General features: G+C 43.7%; 2 protein-coding genes across 2 annotated transcripts; one reads left to right on the top strand and one right to left on the bottom strand.

Annotated features, from left to right (window-relative positions):
- Positions 1-545: 545 nt before the first annotated feature.
- LOC106608819 (telomerase Cajal body protein 1) lies at positions 546-13,738 on the bottom strand. The gene is made up of 11 exons (XM_014206987.2): positions 13,431-13,738; positions 12,667-13,151; positions 12,304-12,469; positions 12,000-12,095; positions 11,792-11,900; positions 11,489-11,577; positions 3,786-4,009; positions 2,702-2,919; positions 2,174-2,277; positions 1,795-1,938; positions 546-1,606 (listed from the first exon to the last, which is right to left on the bottom strand). Exons 2-11 carry the CDS (start codon positions 12,950-12,952, stop codon positions 1,375-1,377), a joined length of 1,668 nt encoding a protein of 555 aa, XP_014062462.1. The 5' UTR covers positions 12,953-13,151; positions 13,431-13,738; the 3' UTR covers positions 546-1,374.
- Positions 13,674-20,862, top strand: LOC106608821 (zinc finger protein OZF-like). Its single transcript, XM_014206988.2, has 2 exons — positions 13,674-13,954; positions 18,492-20,862. The coding sequence occupies exons 1-2, from the start codon at positions 13,786-13,788 to the stop codon at positions 19,889-19,891; spliced, it is 1,569 nt and encodes a 522-aa protein (XP_014062463.1). The 5' UTR covers positions 13,674-13,785; the 3' UTR covers positions 19,892-20,862.
- The last annotated feature ends 1,884 nt before the right edge of the window (positions 20,863-22,746 follow it).

Here is a 22,746-nt window from a genome sequence, read left to right as displayed (position 1 = left end):
AGACTCCTAAAAGATGACTCTCGGCTAGTTAGATAAAGCAACCCCTCGCTGTTAGTCTGTGTGAAGATCACACCACCGATTCGGCACGAACGCTCCCTCATCCGCTCCCGCTCCGTCTTGTACCCCACTTCACCCTCCCTAGGCCCTTCACTTATTCTAAGACGGTCGCTTAGCAACTTTCACAACACAACAGTGTCGCTCTCCAACTTGGCACTTAGCGCTACTTATACCCGTGGTTTTACAACGTGTGTCTGTGTGCATTTGTTTGAGGGTATGCTCGAAAGGTAGATGACAGATCCGTCTCAGAAAACAAATATATATATATATATTCCCCTCGGCTTCTTAGAATAGCTTATTCTACAATAACTAAATATAGAGACAAAATAGAACAGAATTTTTACAACACATTCATTCAGCTTCAGCATAACACCGACACAAGAAAAGGCAAATAATTAGACGTTTGTGTGAAACCGACAACCCACCTGGAGCAGTTTGCCCTCTAGTGGTTTCCCTGAATTTGCAGACAAGACTACACCGCAACCAGCAACGGAGAACTTGCAAAAAAGCATTTAGTAGGTTACTTCTACAAACAATATCACTTGTGCTACAACACAACCGTTCTTCCTATACAAATCTTGTTAATCATTTCCCCCCTCCACAAGAAGTCGTTCGTGCAGTCTTAGTCCCACATCGGCTGTGCGCAGTAGATCACTTGCTAGGTGTCATGTTGACTCGCTGGGAAAGGAATAGAAAAGGACAGACCGACGTTTGTGTTGGTCTGTTATCTCGTTCACTATACAAAAAAAGACGTTTGCCGTATCCGTCTGTTTGTGGTTACTGCAATTATGCTAACTGCTTACCGATTTTAATACATTCAGAAACTACAATATTCATCATGGCTTTACAAAAATATACATTTACTGATGTATAGCGACGCCATGGCACCAGCTTGGCACTTACAACAATAAAAAAAGACTAACACGAGGTAAACTGAACACTCCCCTAGAGCAACATATGATTGGATGGTAGATTGGTGTACATTCAACACAACGCAACGTACACTGTGCTCATCCAACACACAGGGCCTGGTCTGGCTGTGGTGGTCATCTGAACCTGAGAGGTTTTACAATTACATTTAGTTTGGAATTGGTAAGCTCCCTGCTAGCATAGTAGCATGTTAGCGTTCACAATAGTTTGTACCTTGGCTTCGAGACTGGGGAAACTGTAATTCGTTGGATCCAAGGGACAACTCAATATATTGATTGCCATACTTTTAAACAGAAAACGTACTACTACTACATTTTCTCATATTGGCAGTTTGATATTTGTTCAGTCCAGAGGGGGGGGGGGGGGTTGAGCTGGGCTAATCCACAATCAATCAATCACTACCACTGGCGGTGGTTCCTCCTGCGCCCCCTCGCTGGCTGGGCTAAGTGGTCCGGCCCACCACACAGTCAGAGCGTTGTCCTGTCTGACCTCTGGGGTAGGTGATAACATCACGACATCTCCCTCAGAGCCCGAGGAGTCTCCATCACTACTGTCCCCCGGGGAGAGGAACTGGCGCTGCCCGCTGGACGACACCAGCAACGGCATAAAGGGGTGGACACTAGGGGGAGAATGGAGGGACGAGAGACGGACATTGAGAGAAAATAAGAGCGATATTGAAGTGACAAATACATTGCTGCCCCCAAACAGCAAGTGAGAGATCACTTCTAAAAATCGATATATATATATTTAGTATATTAAATAGATTCAGCAGTCAAACAATGTTAATAAAATGTTGGTAAAGCCTACCTGATGCCATTGGTGCAGTCCCTATGGGCCTGGAAGTGAAGCTGAGGCTGCAGTAGCTCCTGGTTACCATCGGGGGGAGCTGTGAGGGTGTCCCACACTGACACCACCCCCTCTGTATCACCACTCAACAAGTACCGGCCAGACCTACACGCACACGGTCAGCATTAACAACTACACACACAGAGACAGACCGAGAGATGGTATAATATGAAGAGCAGTTATGAAGAGTATAATTATGTTATGAAGAGTAATTAAGGGTGCAAGGGTATTAGGTACTAAGTCAAGGGTTTCTCAAATGGTGGAACGGGACAGGGGGCATTGGCGGGCTGCAGTTAGCTGTGAGAGTAGCAGGAAGACAAGATACAGGGTATGGACTTACGGGTCCAGGTCGAAGTAGATCCGCTGGTTGGTGGCCACATTCCTTTTCAGAGAGAACAGAATCTTTCCCGGGTCCCTCAGGTCCCAGCACAGAATCTCTGGGTCCTACACACACACACACACACACACACACACACAGTCTGGTACAGCTAACCTTGTGGGGACACAAAATTCAGTCCCATTCAAAATCCTATTTTCCCTAACCCCATAGAAATAGCATTTGACCTTATGGGGACCAACAAATGTCCCCAGTTGGTGAAGTGTGTGTGTGTTTAACTATTCTTGTGGGGACCAGAAGTCCCCACAAGAATAGTAAACAAAAACACACACACCTCAAGACTTACAAGTTAAATAACACTGATAGTGAATGTGGGTATGAGTGTAAATACAGTATGTGTTTTAGAGAACCACCACATTCTCCACTGTGACACTGTGCTCCTCCTACCCAAATCTCTGAGTGGTCTGTTTTAAAAGGACAACTGTTTTAAGCCCCATGTCGCCCTTTGAGGTTGTGTTTGCGTTCGGTCACCTTGCGACCCCCAGTGTACAGGTAGTGTCCGTCGGGTGAGAAGGTGAGGTGTGTGATGCCCCCGTGGTGCCTGGGCGGCAGCAGGGCCAGCTGAGAGCCGTCCTGGCAGGAGTAGAGGCCTGCGGTGCGGGAGTACGAGCCACAGGCGTACACAGACTGGCACGGGCTGAACGCCATGCAGGAGATGATGCCACTCTGACCCTGACCCTGCTTCTTCACTGGAGAGGGAACACACACACTCAGATCAACATATTAAGGACCGTTTTGGTTTGCGCTGCTGCTATAACTAATGGGTTATAAATCTAGGAAAATATGTTTTTATTTTACCAGGTAAGTTGACTGAGAACACATTCTCATTTATAGCAACGACCTGGGGAATAGTTACAGGGGAGAGAAGGGGGTGGGGGGGGGATAAATGAGCCAGTTGAAAGCTGAGGATGATTAGGTGACCGTGATGGTATAAGGGCCAGATTAGGAATTTAGCCAGGACACCAGGGTTAACACCCCTACTCTTACAATAAGTGCCATGGGATCTTTAGTGACCACAGAGAGTCAGGACACCCATTTTTTTATTTAACTAGGCAAATCAGTTAAGAACAAATTCTTATTTACAATGACGGCCTAGGAAGAGTGGGGTAAATGCCTTGTTCAAGAGTAGAACGACAGATGTTTTACCTTGTCAGCTCGGGGATTCGATCTAGCAACCTTTCGGTTACTGGCCCAACGCTCTAACTACTAGGCTACCTGCCGCCCCATTTATAGCTGATATTACAAATTATAACGGATATTACTCCATCTACACTGTAGAGAATGATTGAACAAATAACATTTGGGCACCCAAATGAAAATACTGCGCAATGACCACCACTACCAATCCGTAACTGGTACTGTACTTCACCAATATGTTTCCCAAACTCCCCCCTGGGTGCACGTTCTGGTTTTTGCCCTAGCACTACACAGCTGATTCAAATAATCAAAGCTTGATAATGACTTGGTTATTTTAAAATCAGATGTATAGTGCAAAAACCAAAACGTGCACCCGGCCCAGGACCGAGTTTAGGAAACCCTTATATACTCTACTAACCTACAGTGGGCCTTTCCTCACAATCTCGTCCAGGCCTGTCTGTGTAGAACACCCTGACTGTCTTGTCGAAGCCGCAGTAGAGCTGTGACCCGTCTGGGGAGAAGCAGAGGGAGTGGGCTGCGGTCAGCTCGTCCAGATGGTTGTAGGGTCTGAAGCTGGCACGCAGGTCCCCGTAGAACGCATCCCAGATATGGACCGGGTTATCACGACTGCTGCTGGCTATACTGGAGGAGAGAGATGGAGGAAAGGATGGATGGAGAGATGAAGAAAAAAAAGGGGTGGAGAGAGGGAGAAGAGGTTGAGGGAAATTATGGAGGAAGAAAAGAAACAAGTGTGGGTCACAACAGGACAAAGGAAGTCATTTTTTCATCTCACTTGTAAAACAGACACTGCTTTGTGCCAGATCCATCAGAGAGGACATTTCAGTACTTCACTCCCCAGTCACTATTTCACTTTGAATTTCATTCAGCCCCTCTTATCTATTCAGTAACAGTTTGTTGCTTTATAATGGACAAAAAAAACGAGCCATCAGACAGACATACTGTATGGCTTTTCAACTAACGTAACAGCAGGGGGAACCTAACAGCCCAACAAACGCTTAAATATCGCTGTCTGAACTGAGGCTCAATTAGCCAAGAGGAAATTAGCCTGGGCGGCTCAGTGCTCTAATGGCACTGTGTCTTTGTTCTGTCTGTTGGGAAGCTCCTCATTATAATGGTACACCACAGCTAGCCTGGACGCCGGCCCAGAAAGCAATTCAAAGGAGGAACACCAGTGACCATTCTACACTCTACAGGAGGGTACAGCGCATGGCTTTTGGCAGAGAGAGGGAGAGAAAGAGGGAGGGAGGAGGGAAAGAGGGATGGAGAGGAGGGAAAGCTGGAGAGAAAGAGAGACACAAAAAGAGAGGGAGAAAGATGGGGTGGGGAAAAGGGAGGGATAATTTAAACAGTAGCACTCCCAATATGACAAAAACAGCCAAGAATCCCACTGCCCCTCACAGACCCTCACCACATGCTTGTAAATGATGTCATGTTTTTACTATATCTACCAATCAGATCTTAGTACATTCCCCAGACACCCAAACAGGAGTAGGCCTCGTCCACCTGTGAGCATGACGCAATGATGTCTTCTAAACATACATTTCCATGGTTCATTTGACTCCCCGAACAAATGTTTAGGAAACGTTAGGGCCACGTCATCCCACCTGACTGACTCCACTCCGTAACCCTGAACAACACCAGACAAAATATCATGCTGTCTGAACACACACACACACAGATGGAGTTCACATGGTGTGTCAGCTCCGACTAGCATCCTCGTCTCTGTTACCCTGGCTCCTCTCAGGGTCCTGCTCTCAAGGGGTTCATCCCTCAGATAATCATCTCCTTGGGTCATTCGTGCTCTCATCGTCCACTCCCCTCTCTTCAACTCCCTTTCCTTTTTTCTCATTCCCTCCATTTCTTCCTACTTTTTCCTCATTCCCCCTCCTTCTAGTCTAGAGGATATGTTGCTTTCCTCACTTCATGGGGTGAGGAAACCCACGCTGGGCACTGATCAGAGAGGAACCATCGGAGGCAGTGGGGGGGGGTTAAGCGGTGCGCGCTGTTGGTAAGGAGCCCTCGTTAGCGGCCTCCTTACCAATCCGTGACAATGGCATTCTCCACGGTAACGACTGGGCAACATTGATCTCAGCTTGCCACAGCACAGACGGAGTCATAATAATTACAGTGCTTTATAAAGCCCCTTTAAAAACAGTTCTGTTAAAGCAGCAATATGTAACTTTTTGGGGATCCCAAACAATAGCCAATAAGTATTCAAACACTATTCAACCATGCCTCATAAAGGGGGGCACCTACAGTATTGGTAGATGGGTGAAAATAAAAGCATACATCGAATATCCCTTTGAGCATGGTGAAGTTATTTATTACACTTTGGATGGTGTATCAATACACCCAGTCACTACAAAGATACAGGCATCTTTCCTAACTCGGTTGCTGGAGAGGAAGGAAACTTTTCTGGGATTTCCCCATGAGGCCAATGGTGACTTTAAGAGTTACAGTGATAGGAAAAAAAAAAAAAAAAAGTAAGGATGGATCAACAACGTTGTAGTTTTTCCAAAAACTAACCTAAATGACAGAGTGAAAAGAAGGAAGCCTGTACAGAATGCATCCTGTTTGCAATGACACACTAAATTAAAATGGCAAAAAAAATGTGGTAAAGATATGTACTTTATGTCATGAATACAAAGCATTATGTTTGGGGCAAATCCAACAACACTGAGTACCCCTCTTCATATATTGAAGGATGGTGGTGGCTAGGGCTGTTGTAGAGACTATTACCACCACACTGGCAGTGATGAGTCACTCGGGCTCCTGAGTGGCGCAGCGGTCTAAGGCATAGCATCTCAGTGCTAGATTGCGTCGAGGCACAGATCTGGGGAAGGGTACCAAGAAAATGTATGCAGCTTTAAAGGTCCCCAAGAACACAGTGGCCTCCATCATTCTTAAATGGAAGAAGTTCCCTGTGGCTCAGTTGGTAGAGCATGGTGTTCGCAACGCCAGCATAGTGTGTGCAACGCCAGGGTTGTGGATTCGATTCCCACGGGGGGCCAGTACAAAAAAAAAATGCATGAAATGAAATGTATGCATTCACTACTATAAGTCGCTCTGGATAAGAGCGTCTGCTAAATGACTAAAATGTCAAATGTAAGTGTAAGTTTGGAACCACCAAGACTCATCCTAGAGCTGGCCGCCTGGCCAAACTGAGCAATCGGGGGAGAAGGGCCTTGATCAGGGAGGTAACCAAGAACCCAATGGTCACTCTGACAGAGCTCCAGAGTTCCTCTGTGGAGATGGGAGAACCTTCCAGAAGGACAACCATCTCTGCAGCACTCCACCAATCAGGCCTTTATGGTAGAGTGGCCAGACGGAAGCCACTCCTCCATAAAAGGCACATGACAGCCCACTTGGCGTTTGCCAAAAGGCACCTAAAGGACTCTCAGACAATGAGCAACAAGATTCTCTGGTCTTATGAAACCAAGATTGAACTCGCTTGAAGCGTCACGTCTGGAGGAAACCTGGCACCATCCCTACAGTGAAGCATGGTGGTAGCAGCATCATGCTGTGGGGATGTTTTTCAGAGGCAGGGACTGGGAGACTAGTCAGGATCGAGGGAAAGATGAACGGAACAAAGTACAGAGAGATACTTGACGAAAACCTACTCCACAGCTCTCAAGACCTCAGACTTGGGCGAAGGTTCTCCATCCAACAGGACAACGACCCTAAGCCCACAGCCAAGACAACGCAGGAATGGCTTCGGGACAAGTCTCTGAATGTCCTTGAGTGGCCCAGCCAGAGCCCGGACTTGAACATCTCTGGAGAGACCTGAAAATAGCTGTGCCGTGATGCTCCCCATCCAACCTGACAGAGCTTGAGAGGATCTGCAGAGAAGAATGGGAGAAACTCCCCAAATACAGATGTGCCAAGCTTGTAGCGTCACACCCAAGAAGACTCGAGGCTGTAATCGCTGCCAAAGGTGCTTCAACAAAGTACTGAGTTATCTATGCATAGTCACTTCAATAACTCTACCTACATGTACATATTACTTCAATTACCTCAACACCGGTGCCCCCGCACATTGACTCTGTACCGGTACCCACTGTATATAGCCTCGCTATTGTTATTTACTGCTGCTCTTTAATTATTTGTTTTTCTTACTTTTTGGGGGGGTATTTTCTTAAAACTGCATTGTTGGTTAAGGGCTTGTAAATAAGCATTTCACTGTTGTATTCGGGCACGTGACAAATACAATTTGTGTAAAGGGTCAGAATTTATTTTACTTAACTAGACATTTTCAAAAGAGCCCATAATGATTTTCCAACGGGGCTATGCAGTTACTCACGATGCCACTTGGGTACACTGCAGCATTCCCTGAGAGGCTCATGCTGCCAAGGGAACGCCTGCTTGAAAGACGTTTTGGACACTACAGTGAAAATGGTTTACTTTGTATTCTTATGTTTAATAAATGTATTGTATAGTGTGTGTGGCAGGCTTACAATGATGGACGGAAAAAAAACACATTTGAGAGTGCGCTGACCCTGGCGCTAGAGGTGCCACCGTGTGTGTCCATCTCCTCCCCTCTCTTCTTCATTCCTTTCTCCAGTATGCAGAGATGGGGGCTGTCAAATGTTTAATGAAATCTTTTTTATTGGGAAAACATGTTACTATTGATGTTCCCGAACAGATTTCACTTGGTTTCCCAAATGAGGCACTGGGTAGCAGCAGGAAGAGGGTTGGAAAGCCCATGGCATACGGCGTTTGAGCGGGGCGAAATACGGGGCGAAATAACCGGAGTAGTCATAAATGTAATTAACTTATTTTGCCCCTGTTCCTGCCCATTTGATAATGAGCCTTTCTAATTCGCAACTAATTATTATTTTTCATTACATATTTACAAGATTAAATTGACAGTCTGATGGGTGAAAATATGATCACTTGATGATAACAGCGTGTGCAGCCTGAGGCAAAGAACAGAGCGCAAGCTTTTTTTGTAACTTCCTCAAATCATCAATAGCCTGTAGTCACACAATGTAGCCAATGTATCTTTTGATTTGTAAGACATTCCAAGGTTTGTATGATTCACAACTAAAGTTGCCAAATAACTGTAAATCTAGTGTATATGACCCGTTTCAAATTATCACTTTTACGCTGAACATAACCACTTCATTTGCGTACTCTCGCTCTGGAATGGGAAAAATATCCTTTCTATTTTACTCAGCTAAGTACAATTATATTCTTCTTACTATAAAATGATATAATGTAAAATAAATGGCAGGCGACTTATAAGCATATCTTGTCTGCTAAATGAAAAGCCCTACGGTTTGGCGCATAGCCAGATAAGAGAATATGAGTTGGCCTACTGTGTTCTTCTCAAATACTTTTTCTTCATATCATAATGTTTCTTTAGACAAGGCTAAAATAAATAATGGATTTATTTTGATGGCGTATATTAAATTGATTTATTATAATTTCTTAAAAAATGTAGATATTCCAAAAGCGGCATCAGCGGCTTGCATGTGTGGAGGCCTGGAGATAAACGCGTTGATGTTAATTAATGGTCAATTACCGTGAGACCTGCAGTCTTTTGCATGACAATAACCGGTTGACAAAATGTCATGACCACCACAGCCCGAGTGGTAGCCGCATCATGTTATGGGCATGCTTTTCATCGGCAAGGACTAGGGAGTTTTTTAGGATAAAAATAAACAGAATAGAGCTAAGCACAGGCAAAATCCTAGAGGAAAACCTGTTTCAGTCTGCTTTCCAACAGACATTGGGAGACAAATTCACCGTTCAGCAGGACAATAACCTAAAACACAAGGACAAATGCACACTGGAGTTGCTTACCAAGACGAGTGGCCTAGTTACAGTTTTGGCTTGAAAATCTATGGCAAGACTTGAAAACAGCTGTCTAGCAATGATCAACAACCAACTTGACAGAGCTTGAAGACTTTTTTATAGAATAATGTGCAATTATTGTACTATCCAGTTGTGCAAACCTCTTAAAGACTTACCCAGAAAGACTCACAGCTGTAATCGCTGCTAAAGTTGATTCTAACATGTATTGACTCAGGGGTGTGAATACTTGTGCATTTAATTTTCAAAACATTTCTAAAAACATGTTGGGGTATTGTTTGTAGATGGGTGAGAAATCTACTTCATCCATTTTGAATTCAGGCTGTAACAACAAAATGAGGAATAAGTCAATGGTACGAATACTTTCTGAAGGCACTGTAGCTTAAAGGGAAATAAAAAGACATACTCTCCAGCACCACCCCAACATCAACATGTGTGAAAATGGCGCGTTTCTATGTTTTGTAGTAAAAAGATCAAGTGTTTCCAATGACATCATTAACCTCTCTAGGGTAGGGAGCAGTATTTTCACGGCCGGATGAAAAACGTACCCAAATTAAACGGCCTACTACTCGGGCCCAGGAACTAGAATATGCGTATTATTAGTAGATTTGGATAGAAAACACTCTGACGTTTCTAAAACTGTTTGAATGATGTCTGTGAGTATAACAGAACTCATATGGCAGGCAAAAACCTGAGAAAAATCTAAGCAGGAAGTGAGAATTCTGGTGCTTGTAGTCCTTTCAAGTCATTGCCAATCGAACACACGGTGAGTTAAGGTTCATTTTGCACTTCCTAAGGCTTCCACTAGATGTCAACAGTCTTTAGAAAGTTGTTTGAGGCGTCTATGGTGAACAGAGAGCGGACAAAGGAAGTTGTTGACTCAGGAAAGCACATGAGTTCATTGGCGCGCATTCACGTGAGGGGTAGCTGTGTTCCAAAACGTTTTTCAAGACATTGGAATCGTCCGGTTGGAATATTATTGAAGTTCTAAGTTAAAAAGGGCCCTAAAGATTGATGCTATACAACCTTTGACATGTTTGAACGAACGTAAATATAACTTTTTTTGACTTTTCGTCGTGACATTTTGGCCGCGCTTCCTACACTTGGAGTAGCTTACTGAACGTGCAAACAACGAGGTATTTGGACATAAATTATGGACTTTATCGAACAAAACAACATTTATTGTGGACCTGGGATTCCTGGAAGTGCCTTCTGATGAAGATCAAAGGTAAGTGAATATTTCTAATGCTATTTATGATTTTAGATGACTCCAAAATGGCGGGTATCTGTATTGCTTGATGTCTTTTTCTGAGCGCAGTACTCAGATTATTGCAAAGTGTGCTTTCCCCGTGAAGCTTTTTTGAAATCTGTCACAGCGGTTGCATAAAGGAGATGTTCATCTATAACTCTTTGAATAACAGTTTAATATTTTATCAACGTTTATGATGAGTATTTTTGTAAATCGTTGTGCTGATTCACCGGCAGTATTGGAGGCAAAATATTTTCTGAACATCACGCGCCAATGTAAAAGGCTGTTTTTGGATATAAATATCAACTTGATCGAACAAAAAATGCATGTATTGTGTAACATGATGTCCTAGGAGTGTCATCTGATGAAGATCGTCAAAGGTTAGTGCATAATTTTAGCTGGTTTTCTGGTTTTTGTGACGCCTGTCCTTGCTAGGAAAATGGCTGTGTGGTTTTTCTTGTGTTGGAACTGTCCTAACATAATCTAACTTTATGCTTTCGCCGTAAAGCCTTTTTGAAATCGGACAATGTGGTTACATTAAGGAGACGTGTATCTTTAAAATGGTGTAAAATAGTCGCATGTTTGAGAACTTTGAATTATGACATTTTGTGGTTTTGAATTTGGCGCTCTGATTTTTCACTGGCTGTTGAATAGCGTCCCACCTCCCGAAGAGAGGTTAAAACTGGAATCATTAAAGCTGGAATCCATAGCAGTGAAACTGTCACGTCCGTTATCGATATTAGAACAACAAAGACGTTATTTCAAACAAAGAACAATGTTTTTACCCCCCCCCTTAGACATCATCGCAGGCGTGATAGAACAGCTGAATATGTACCGATTTTTTGGGGGACCGATTTGTTTTGGGACTGCGATGCGTGACGTTCCCCAGCTCTGCTTCGTCAGCAAAAAACAAAACAGAAGTGGGACAGACAGTGGAACTGCTACCCCTACTGCGGATTCCATCTTTAAAGTACTTTGTGACAACTGTTGACATAAACAAATGACTTTAGAAATAACTTTCGGTTGATTGAACTCACAAGCAGGAGTCAGGGTCCAGGGAGCTCATCTTGGGGTACCAGCAGTAGTCATAGATGGTGTCCCCCTCTGCCATCTTCAGCACTGGACTCTGCAGGGAAGGGGAGACATGAGATAAATACTGTGTTGATCTCCAAGGGGAACCTAGCCGTTTTAGTCAGTTACCCTGTGGTGTATTCATTAAGCAATAAGTTTTGCTACAGAAAACAATTTGCAACGAAAACAAGCGTTTCTATTGGACAAATTCAGGTTGATCCCGCCCCGTTTTGTTGGCTTTCTAGTGAATTAAATCTCTGGAGCTTCACCATCTCAGTGAGCAGGTCCCAGTTGTAGCTGTAGATCTCAGGGGGGAGGTTGTAGACACGCAGCACATTGTCTGCACTGTTGGTCAGGATGCACAAGCCATCTGGGGCCCTGGAGAATTAACAGTTACTTTTTCAGATAGCCTGTAAAGCAAAATGGATCCTAAAGCCACGTAATCAACCAAGGAACAGTATTTTAAGAGGGACTTACCATTTGCAGCCCTTGAGGTAGTTCTCAGGGAGGCTGGAGTACTCAGCCCAGGAACCAGTCAGCATCTGGGGGTTCTGGCTGAAATCGAGACCCAGGCTGCAGATAGGAGCGAGGGGATCAGAGTAGGCCGCAGTACAGGAGAAATACATAGATGAGGACAAGCAAATCAGTGGATGGATAATTTAAAGGTTTGGACACCCAATTTCCACAGCTGAAATGGCTCTTCAAACCCCAAATCTCTGTGTGCTTAATATTTTAGCTTCTAAAGTATTTACCTAGAATAATGCTAAAATTCTTCACATACTTTTGTCCTTCGCTAGTGCTTTCAGCTGAGCTTTCCTGTTCCCCCTCTTCCACCTTCTCCTCTCCTGTGCCATGATCCTCACAAGGAGCTCCATTCTCATGCCATTCTACTTCTTTGGCTCCAATGTCGTCTTCTCCTCCTTCCATCACACTTGGCTGGTTGGCGTCTGTAAGAGATATGGTTAAACATTATGAGTTAAATACTATTATTCCATTAAGTCAAGAGGCGAGAGGCTATGTTCCCCATGTTCTGTCCCTTAAACTTTTTTTTTTTTACAAGGAATGTGAATCACACATATGATAAGCATTGACTTAGACTATTTAGAAGCTTTTCCTGAAATACAACAACTGGTAACAACTTTACCTCCATTATGGGTCAGTACAGCCAAGTCTTCCTGCCCCAATCCTGCCTGTTCTATGGGTCCTCCATGTGTATCAGGGGGGTCCAGGCTGAGACTCAGCCCCAACCCCTCTCCACTGAGCCTGGGCTGCTTAGCCGCTGGAGGGGCCTCTTCTTTATTCTCCCCCAGTTCCAAGAACTCACCCTGGGATAGAGGTGGAGCTGATTGAGGAGGCTCGCTTTCCGCCTCTGCCTCCCGCCCAACTTCTGCCACATCCCCACTTTCACCCCCCTCTACTGGACCAGACATCTCTCTCGATCACTCTTTCGTCCTATCCTTCGGTGCTTCCTCTCAAATCTTCTTTCCCCCGGCGTCACAGTGCTGAGTTGTATATCCTGGCTCCCTGCCTGTCAGACGTTAGTGTGGTAGGTGCTACTAGGGTGCTTCTTCCTGCACTGTGGATGTCTGGGGGAGGTTGTGGTCATCACCTCACCCACTACACGGGACACTGGAGGGGTAGAGGGGTCGGCAGGGAGAAATTGAATGCGAACACGCTACATCATTGATACACGTCAAATAAAACCCATCTAGCTAGCTAACAAACATATCACCAATCATTCAGCATACACCACTATATCGACACAATTACGCCATCAGTGTTGTTAGAATGATCCTAAATTCGAGGGTTGGTTAAATTACGGCTAGTTTAGCAATTAGCTAACTAGCTACTAGAAAACATTAGCTACAGATGGACAACTAGCGATGGTAATTAATGTTAGTTAGCTACCTCTTTGGTCGGCCTTACGGTTTTTCTATTAGGTTTCACAGCCTCTACGGCAAAGGCGAACCTCTTCTTTACCGAAATGGAGTATTCGAATGCCAACAACGTAGCAGCACACTGGACTGGGATAGCAGCAGTCACGAAGTCATGCTGCGAATTTGTAAACACAAGACACCGCCATGTTACGGTCACCGGAACTATCGCGAGACTTCCCGCTGAACACAGCCCTTCCTCGGAACTACGGGGTGACTTTTCTTTTTTTACGGTTTCGCATTCCTTGTGTGGACAAAAGAAAGACACACTGACTGAACCAAAGATCCTTTACATACGGAATAGGCTACCCAACCTTATCCACTGAAAAATGTCTAAACTACAGTTGTTGCGTTTATTTTTAAATGAGCGTTTAACGGAGTCTGCTGCTGAGGAGATTTTCGAAGCAGTTGAGAAAGCGGTAGCGGAGTACCAGGAGGAGAATGATCGGCTACGGAGACTGCTGCGGTTCACACCAGAGATAAAACTATGTAGAATAGGTTCGTATGTTTTTTGTTTGTTTGTTTTGTAAACAATAATTTGTATTACTGTAGCGATCCTGGTTTATAAGCACGGATATCGACTCTGCCATTGGAGCATGCTTTTGTGGCACAGTCGATAACCGCGGGGTTAAAGGCAAGATAGATCATGAAAATCCTTCAAAATGATGCTTAGATCGGACGCGCTATGCATTTCGTGTTAGGCTATCAAACAACATCTACAACGACCATGTTTTCCACTTCGTTTCAACCTGTTGTTAAAGCTCTTTCTTCAATTTGAATAATCACAGTGAGGTGAGTTTTAAAATCACGATACTGTTTTGAGGACAAGTGTTTGATGTGATTCTCTATTGCATTTGCATTGATACAGCATGCAGGGGGCACCTTTTGGTTTTAGAAGTGGTGGGGACATAACTTGGCGGGGGGGGTCTGAGGGTCATCCCACTTTTTGGGGTATCTAAAGCTAATTTCCTGAATTTCTACACAATCTAATATGACCCATGGCCTTTCTAGCTGTCTCTATGTAGAACAACAAAAAGTAGTAAGCAAAAATGCAGACAGTCATCAAGCTATGTAAGAGACCGTTATTAAATATGTTTAAGTGATTGATAAAACTGAACTAGATCAATGATAATTAAATAATCAGTATTGTGTGCACCTTTAACCAATAGCCTAACAAATTAACAAGTCTTATAAAGTACAAAGACTTAATTTTTGATTGTATTTATTATGACATCCTCTATATCAAAGTTCAGCCAGACCGCCCAGCCAGCCAAAGCCCCTACAGTCTAGTCAATAACTCCACTCTCCCCAACACAACTTCCTTTTTTGGTCTCAAGGGAAAGGTTTGGAAATCAAAAGTTTAATAAAAACACACATTCACCTCCTACACATTAGCACACGGAAATAGTACATCCTTCATATAATTTACATCATAGGCCTAATAGTACTGTAGAGCTCTTTTTACAACCCAATACAGGATCTTAGTTAAACATTCATTATTGGTTTCAGGTGTGTTAGGCCAAGTGACAATCAACAGTACGGCAGACACCCAGGGCCAGAACTGAGCAGCCCAGCAGCTAGGGATTGCCTAAATAGGTATCTCCCCTGATGTGGGCATGTTTTCAATACAGACTCCTTTTGTCATACAGTATTCCATATAAGGCATCCAAACCTTATGAAAGTTGCATAGTATACCCTTAATCTGGTAATGCATAACTTGGCATTTCTGCCATCCATTGTGACATTGTGGGACGATAACCAACATTCCATTTCTTAGCCGCTATAAATGCTAGGTTAAACAGTTTCTTCTGATAACAGTCTGCAGTGTCAACGTTTTCAAGCAGACAGAAACAGGGATAATCTGTAGACATACTAAGACATAGTGGCAGAATTAAGCCATCCAACACAAGACCATAACATATACAAATATGTCCCCTTTTTGTGTTTTACACCTCCAGCAGAAGAATGACATTTCTGAGTGCATGATATTCAGTTTCACTGGCATATAGTATGTTCTATGGATGGTCTTAAACGGCAGTAATTTATGTTTGAGATTATATGAACAACAAATAATTGAAATGACCATTATTCATCTGGGAATAATGGTCATTTCAATTATTGAACCATTGATTCTATTCTTAAACAATACAATGTATAAATGTACACCAAGGTAATTCTTTGTCATTCCTCATCGGAGGCATGTTGCCTACCCATCAACACAAGATGGGACATTGTATCCATTCACTGATTGTTATAATGCAGAATTCACCTGAGCTCTGTAGACTGGTCTTCCCTGGCTGTCTGACCCTGCTGGGACACCTGTCACCATCTGATCCTGTTAAGACATGATGAGCATAGTGTTGTGTACTGACTGTGCACCATGACAGTGAAGCCTGTAGAGCTGTTTATAATGTGTCGGTGTGAAAAGTAGGAAATTAGCTAGGGAAACTGACAGATCAATAACATTACGTTGCTATACTGACTAATAAAAACTCACATTACGTTGAAGAAACGGTCTTCAATCGGTCTTCAATCATTTGACCGCTTAAATCGTTTGATTCAGGTCTAGTGATTTGAGGCAAAAATAATAGCTAAAGTTAGTAAGCTAGCTAGCTAACGTGAGCAAACTTCTGGCTAGCTCTAGCTAATGGTACATCATAAAATGTACTTCTATTGAAACAGGACAAAACAAAGGCTACAAAACATTTCAATACTCACAACAGCTTTTAGATACTGCTACCTGACAGATAGCTAGAGCCGAACTGGCTGCTAGTAACGTTAGTTCATTCACTTCATTCGAGAGGGGATGAAACACTGGCTAACGTAACATGTCAGTTACACTACTAGCTCAGCACAGGGAATAAATACGATTTTTTTCCCGTCAAGCAGCAGTTACCTTGACAGCTAGATCAGTCAACTAAAGAGTAGCCAGTTTCTGCTCTGTTTGCTTTTACAACTCAGAAAAAAAGCGCAACAGACAGCAGCTGCCCCTGATCATCTCTCCCGCGCCGGTCCTATACGCCAGCCTTTCAGAAGCTTTGCCTTCACACAACCTGTCCGCATGCTATGTGGTGTCCCATGCGGTCCTAAATCCAGCTGACTAAAACTGGGAAACAGCCTACCCAACCGCTCTGAGGCATCCACATGGTCCTAAAGCACACCGGTGCTGTGTTTTTTTTTAAAATCAGAGTGCGATTATAAAACTGGGGGGGACAAAAATGCAATTTTAGAATGTGGGGGGGGTCATATTCCCAGTGAAAGTTGCACCCCTGCATTGATGTCAGAGCAGTTAGCGGGACAATAGAGCCCTGAGTAATAGGCTATTAGTGACCTGATGGTTGTTAGCAAATTGGGTACTACCAACACATGTCCAGAGTTGCTGCAACCTGGTCTCAGAGCATTTTATATTATTCTGTATGTAAATCCGAGACACTCCATTAAGTATATGTTACAAATTACAATTCGTATGCCATGTTCCGAATTTGCAAAATGTACAAAATGTTATGATTTTGAAATAAAAGGTGGCTAATAATATTAGCTAGCTGGCTAACGCTAGGGTCAGGAGTGAGGTTAAAGGGTTATGGTTAGCTAAAAGGGTTAGGTAACATGCAAAGTACCTAAAAAGTAGTAAGTAGTTGAAAAGTTGCTTATTAGGTAAAATGCTAAAGTTCTCCGTGATGAGATTTGAACTTGCAACCATTTGCTTCCTAGAAGTTTGCGTAACCATCTGTCTTACCAAACTAATTTTAGTTTCTGGATTTATATTTACTATGTTATGTCTAGTCTATGAGACCAGGCTGCTAGAGTGTATTAAAGGAGATTGTCACTCAATGGTCATGTGGGTATTTTACTAGGATCATGACTGCTGGTGTCGTGGTAATAAGGTCACTGCAACAGCCCTACTAGGTATCTCTGAGGGGTATCATACGAAGCAAGCTAGATCTACTCAGGGTTTTCTAAAGCTAACCAGCTTCAGTTAGATTCACATTCCAGCTCGGGCTTCATCCGCAGGACCCAGGCCCGGGGGTCCATTCGGAAAGTATTCAGACCCCTTTCCTTTTTCCACATAATCCACAAATGGATTAAATAAATGTTTTCCCTCAATCTACACACACTACCTAAAAAAAAATATATATATATACCTTATTTACGTAAATATTCAGGCCCTTTGCTTTGAGACTGGAAATTGAGCTCAGGTGCATCGTGTTTCCATTGCTCACCCTTGAGTTGTTCCTACAACTGTGGTCATTTAAATTGATTGGAAATTATTTGGAAAGGCACACACCTGTCTCTATAAGGTCCCACAGTTGACAGTGCATGTCAGAGCAAAAACCAAGGAATTGTCCATAGAGCTCCGAGACAGGATTGTGTCAAGGCACAGATCTGGAGAAGGGTACCAAAAAATGTCTGCAGCATTGAAGGTCCCCAAGAACACAGTGGCCTCCTTCATTCTTAAATGGAAGAAGTTTGGAACCACCAAGACTCTTCCTAGAGCTGGCCGCCCGGCCAAACTGAGCAATCGGGGGAGAAGGGCCTTGGTCAGGGAGGTGACCAAGAACCCGATGGTCACTCTGACAGAGCTCCAGAGGTCCTCTTTGGAGATGGGAGAACCTTCCAGAAGGACAACCATCTCTGTAGCACTCCACCAATCAGGCCTTTATGGTAGAGTGGCCAGACGGAAGCCACTCCTCAGTAAAAGGCACATGACAGCCCACTTAGAGTTTGCCAAAAGGCACCTAAAGACTCTCAGACCATGAGAAACAAGATTCACTGGTCTGATTTATTTATTTATAGGGGACAATGCACATTAATCAACATCAGTATTACAACATCCATGTAAATGTGCCGGGTTTAGTCAAAAGCTAATTTCCACTGTGAATGTATAGCCTACAAAATGAATTGAACTTATAAACAATTGATATATGTGATTAAATAATTGTCTGTATCACAACAAGCATTTTGAAATGGCATTGTGCACTCAGGCATATCTAAAGACTATACATGTAACCTCTGCTCCTCCTCTCTTTCCCTCCAGACTCCCTGCAGCTCTCTCTCGCAGTCTCTGAAGAGGAGGTTCCCCCTGAGCAGCAGGAGTGGAGCTCCAGTCTGGGGCAGGAGGACCCAGAGCCCACACAGATCAAAGAGGAACAGGAGGAACTCCGGATCAGTCAGGAGGAAGAGCGGCTTCAAGGGTTGGAGGCTGATATCACAGAGTTCAAATTCCCTCCTACCTGTGTGAAAAATGAATGTGATCAGGAGGACCCACTTCAGTCCATGACTGAACAGACTATCGAGAACAGAGAGAGTGACTCCAAACCAGTGGATCTCAAACCTTTCGGGACTGTGACCCACCTAAAGGGTCTCGACATTCCCTTTGACCCTCCAGATAGTCAAAACAATGCCTCCAGCCACAGCTCAGCTACAAGCAGTGACCAAGTCGGACTTAACAGCAGCCCACCATTGGATCTAATTGTGCACAAACTGGCTCACACTGGAGAGAAACCGTTTAGCTGTGGCGACTGTGGGAAAAGCTTCAGTCAAAAGGAACACCTAGGGAACCATATACGCATTCACACAGGAGAGAAACCGTTTAGCTGTGGTGACTGCGGGAAAAGCTTCACTGTCAAGGGGAACCTAACTGTGCACAAACTGGCTCACACTGGAAAGAAACCATTTAGTTGTGGTGACTGCGGGAAAAGCTTCTATCAGAGCCAGGAACTAACTGCGCATATACGGACTCACACTGGGGAGAAATCGTTTAGCTGTGGTGACTGTGGGAAAAGGTTTTATCACAAGATTACTCTAAACCGACACATTCAGACTCACACAGGAGAGAAACCATTTATCTGTGGTGACTGTGGGAAAAGGTTTTATCACAAGATTACTCTAAACCGACACATACAGACTCACACAGGAGAGAAACCGTTTATATGTGGTGACTGTGGGAAAAGCTTCAGTCAGAAGGAACACCTAGGGAACCATACACTGACTCACACAGGAGAGAAACCGTTTAGCTGTGGAGACTGTGGGAAAAGCTTCAGGCAGAAGGGGACCTTAAATACGCATAAACTGACTCACACAGGAGTGAAATCATTTATCTGTGGAGACTGTGGGAAGAGCTTCATTCTGAAGGGGTCCCTAAAGATGCATACACAGACTCACACAGGTGTGAAACCATTTATATGTGGAGACTGCGGGAAAGGCTTCTATCTGAAGGGAGACCTAGGTAAGCATATACTGACTCACACAGGTGAGAAACCATTTAGCTGTGGAGACTGCGGGAAAAGCTTCAGGCAGAAGTCGGCCCTAAAGACGCACACACTGACTCACACCGGAGAGAAGCCATTTCACTGTGGAGACTGTGGGAAAAGATTCAGTCAGAATGGGGCCCTAAAGAAGCATTTATTGACTCACACAGGAGTGAAATCATTGTAGCTGTGGGGACTGTGGGAAAAGCTTCAGGCAGAAAAGACACCTAACTGAACATATTCAGACTCACCCAGGAGTGAAACAACATGACGGCTCAGTGTGTGATAGAACATTCGTTAAGGCTCATCTGCTGAAGCATGTTAATAATGTCCTCGAAGAAAGAAACCGGGAGTAAAAATATAGCTGCAAGCAGCCACGAAAGCTCCTGGCCACAATATTTCTAGAATTTTAATTAGAGCATTCTGTTAGTGAACCTTTTGAGCAAGATATTTTGCCACTTGTTTTTGATACCGCCGGGATAAGGGGCGGCAGCATAGCCTAGTGGTTAGAGCGTTGGACTAGTAACCGAAAGGTTGCAAGTTTGAATCCCCAAGGTCCAAATCTGTCATTCTGCCCCTGAACAAGGCAGTTAACCCACTGTTCCTAGGCCGTCATTGAAAATAAGAATTTATTCTTAACTGACTTGCCCAGTTAAATAAAGGTAAATAAATAAGGAGTGACACTGCCGCAAAAATAAAGGCTTTTTAACCAATAACTTTTTTTCCCCCTCACTACAAATCTTGTTACTGAAACGTACTCGCAGTTGAGAAGATTTGTTAACAGTTTGACGTAAACAACTGAATTGCATTCTGTTTTTGGAGATACTGACTCGTGCTTTGTAGTAGACCTTCCTTGTAGTGTCCTTAAGCCCCTCAATTTTCTTGTATTTTTAGTTAACGAGGCAAGTCAGTTAAGGACAAATTCTTATTTACAATGACGGCTTACCCCGGCCAAACCCTCCTTTAACCTGGACGACTCTGGGCCAATTGTGCGCCGCCCTATGGGACTCAATCAGTACTAAGTTGTTGGATGGATCAAAGAGAAGTTGAGTAGTTTGGGTTAAGCTGGGTTTGGTGTGAACATGTAGTTTTGTTTTGACAAAATGGACACTTTCTCTGTCATCTTTTGAATAAAATTCTTAGCTTTTCACAAATTCAGAGACGGGGGTTCTTAATTAACTTCTGAGTTTCGACTGAATCGGACGTGGTTCATGAGAAGAAGATTTTTATGGTTCAAACTTCCAAAATGAATGAAAATCCAATATGGCAGAGGTCATAGCTCCTTGGGAGAGTCTCCATTGGAAAAAAAGTCTGTCCTCGACTCCTGTCCTCCTCTCCGTGAACCGGAAACCGATAAGTGGTCATTTGTTAGTAGACGGACGGAGAAGTGTCATCCAGAACCCATTAGATGAGAAAGCCAGGGGTCCCGCTCCAATTACCTTCTCCTCCAATGGGTTTTGAGAAGGAGACAAGGATGCAAGGAGTATGCCATTTGAGATCTTCCCATAAATACCCTTTCAGCAGCTAGCGCGGCGTTCTTCCAGAATATGCCACACCCCCTTTGAATCAGCCGTTTTCTCAAAGGATGAAAAACGTGCACCCATTTTAAAACGATACACTACTTATCCTTTCATCCATAAAATGTCTTGCACATCCAGCAAAATTTTGTTTTGATCATTGTACACATTTCATTTGGGATTCTACCCCTGTAGCGCGAAGGGTAGTCTCATTTTCATAAGCGCATTTCTGTGAATCCCAAACCAGCCCCTTGCCCCTACCTACTCGTACGGAGGGCCCTCTGTTGTCACGTGTTGCTGACGAAACTCCAAGAATGACTTCCATCGAGTGGCAAGGGGATCAATAAACCCATCCACTTCGGGACACACTAGTGACTTGAATGATGCGATTTATGTTCCATATTTTAATAATAAAATGCACATGAAATTCAAATGAACAATTTACTAGAAATACTCTTTAACAGTTAAACGTATAATTTGGGAGGTATTTCATATGTTTTGAGTCAAGCAATGAAATCCAACACAAACAAACACACATTTCCTATAATTAGGCAAACTCCAAACATATCTTAGTGCGTGTTGGGATAGCACTTCACTCTGGAGCCTGCTTGGTTCGAAATGGCTATCAGAGGCTCTAATTAACTGCTACACCCAGGGCTGACTCTATCCTTTTGGAGGCCCTAAGCAAGATTTGGTTGAGGGGGGGGGGGGCCAAGCGGGCAAAATTGTTTACCCTCTTGATGGTGGAGAGAATTGTACGTTTTAAAGTAAATTTCCTGCAATTCTACATTTTTTCCCCCATGGGGTGTATTGCAGCTTTTAAAGCAAGTTTGCTGTAGGTCTACATTTTGCCATGGAGATTTTGTGTTGTTGCAACACATTTTATGCAATTCTACATTTTTCCATGGGCAGAGATACATTTTTGCAGTTTTAAAGCTAATTTCCAGCAATTCTGACATGGCTTATGCCATGTAATTTTATCTGAGTGACCTAACAAAATCAATGGGGGCCTGCTGGAGGTGATGGCCCCCGGGCACTGCATGTCTGGTCGGTATTCGACTATGATTACTATAAGTTGACATAACTGGCTAGACTAAACTTACCAATAAAACATATTTTTTTGCTGACATGGCTAATTGAGAGGACTGCTGATGCACAACCAAATTTCAAAACTTACACCTTGTGTATTCTACTATTCTAACTCAACAGTAAGTTAAGACCCTAAGTGACCTTGGATCAATCTAGATGATCATTTTCAGTTCCTCAGCTTTGGGACACTTGTGCAAATGGCGGAGGTGAGAGTGAACACGCAAATGGAGGGCTAAGGAGAAGGGGGTGATTTGAGTTTCAGCTTTTTTCCTCTACTCGCCTCCGCTCCTCCATTACTTCTGACCTATTTCAAAGTGGAGAGGCGGCGAACAAAACGAATTGAGATTCTCCCCTTGAGGCAAATTTGTTTCTGGTGTTCCACATAAGGGGTGTGTTTGAGCGGTTTTGTGGTGACCACAGAGAATGATAGAGAAAG

The sequence above is a fragment of the Salmo salar genome, chromosome ssa07 (genome assembly GCF_905237065.1).
Source record: "Salmo salar chromosome ssa07, Ssal_v3.1, whole genome shotgun sequence".
NCBI classification, from domain to species: Eukaryota; Metazoa; Chordata; class Actinopteri; order Salmoniformes; family Salmonidae; genus Salmo; species Salmo salar.
This window is presented reverse-complemented; position numbering and strand designations above follow the sequence as displayed.

Coding starts and splice junctions, on each gene's coding strand:
- LOC106608819 (XM_014206987.2), bottom strand. CDS start 12,952: ATGTCTGGTCCAGTAGAGGGGGGTGAAAGTGGGGATGTGGCAGAAGTT. Junction 12,470..12,666: donor TGTACTGACCCATAATGGAG/GTAAAGTTGTTA, acceptor TATCTCTTACAG/ACGCCAACCAGCCAAGTGTG. Junction 1,607..1,794: donor GACTGCACCAATGGCATCAG/GTAGGCTTTACC, acceptor TTCTCCCCCTAG/TGTCCACCCCTTTATGCCGT.
- LOC106608821 (XM_014206988.2), top strand. CDS start 13,786: ATGTCTAAACTACAGTTGTTGCGTTTATTTTTAAATGAGCGTTTAACG. Junction 13,955..18,491: donor GATAAAACTATGTAGAATAG/GTTCGTATGTTT, acceptor CTTTCCCTCCAG/ACTCCCTGCAGCTCTCTCTC.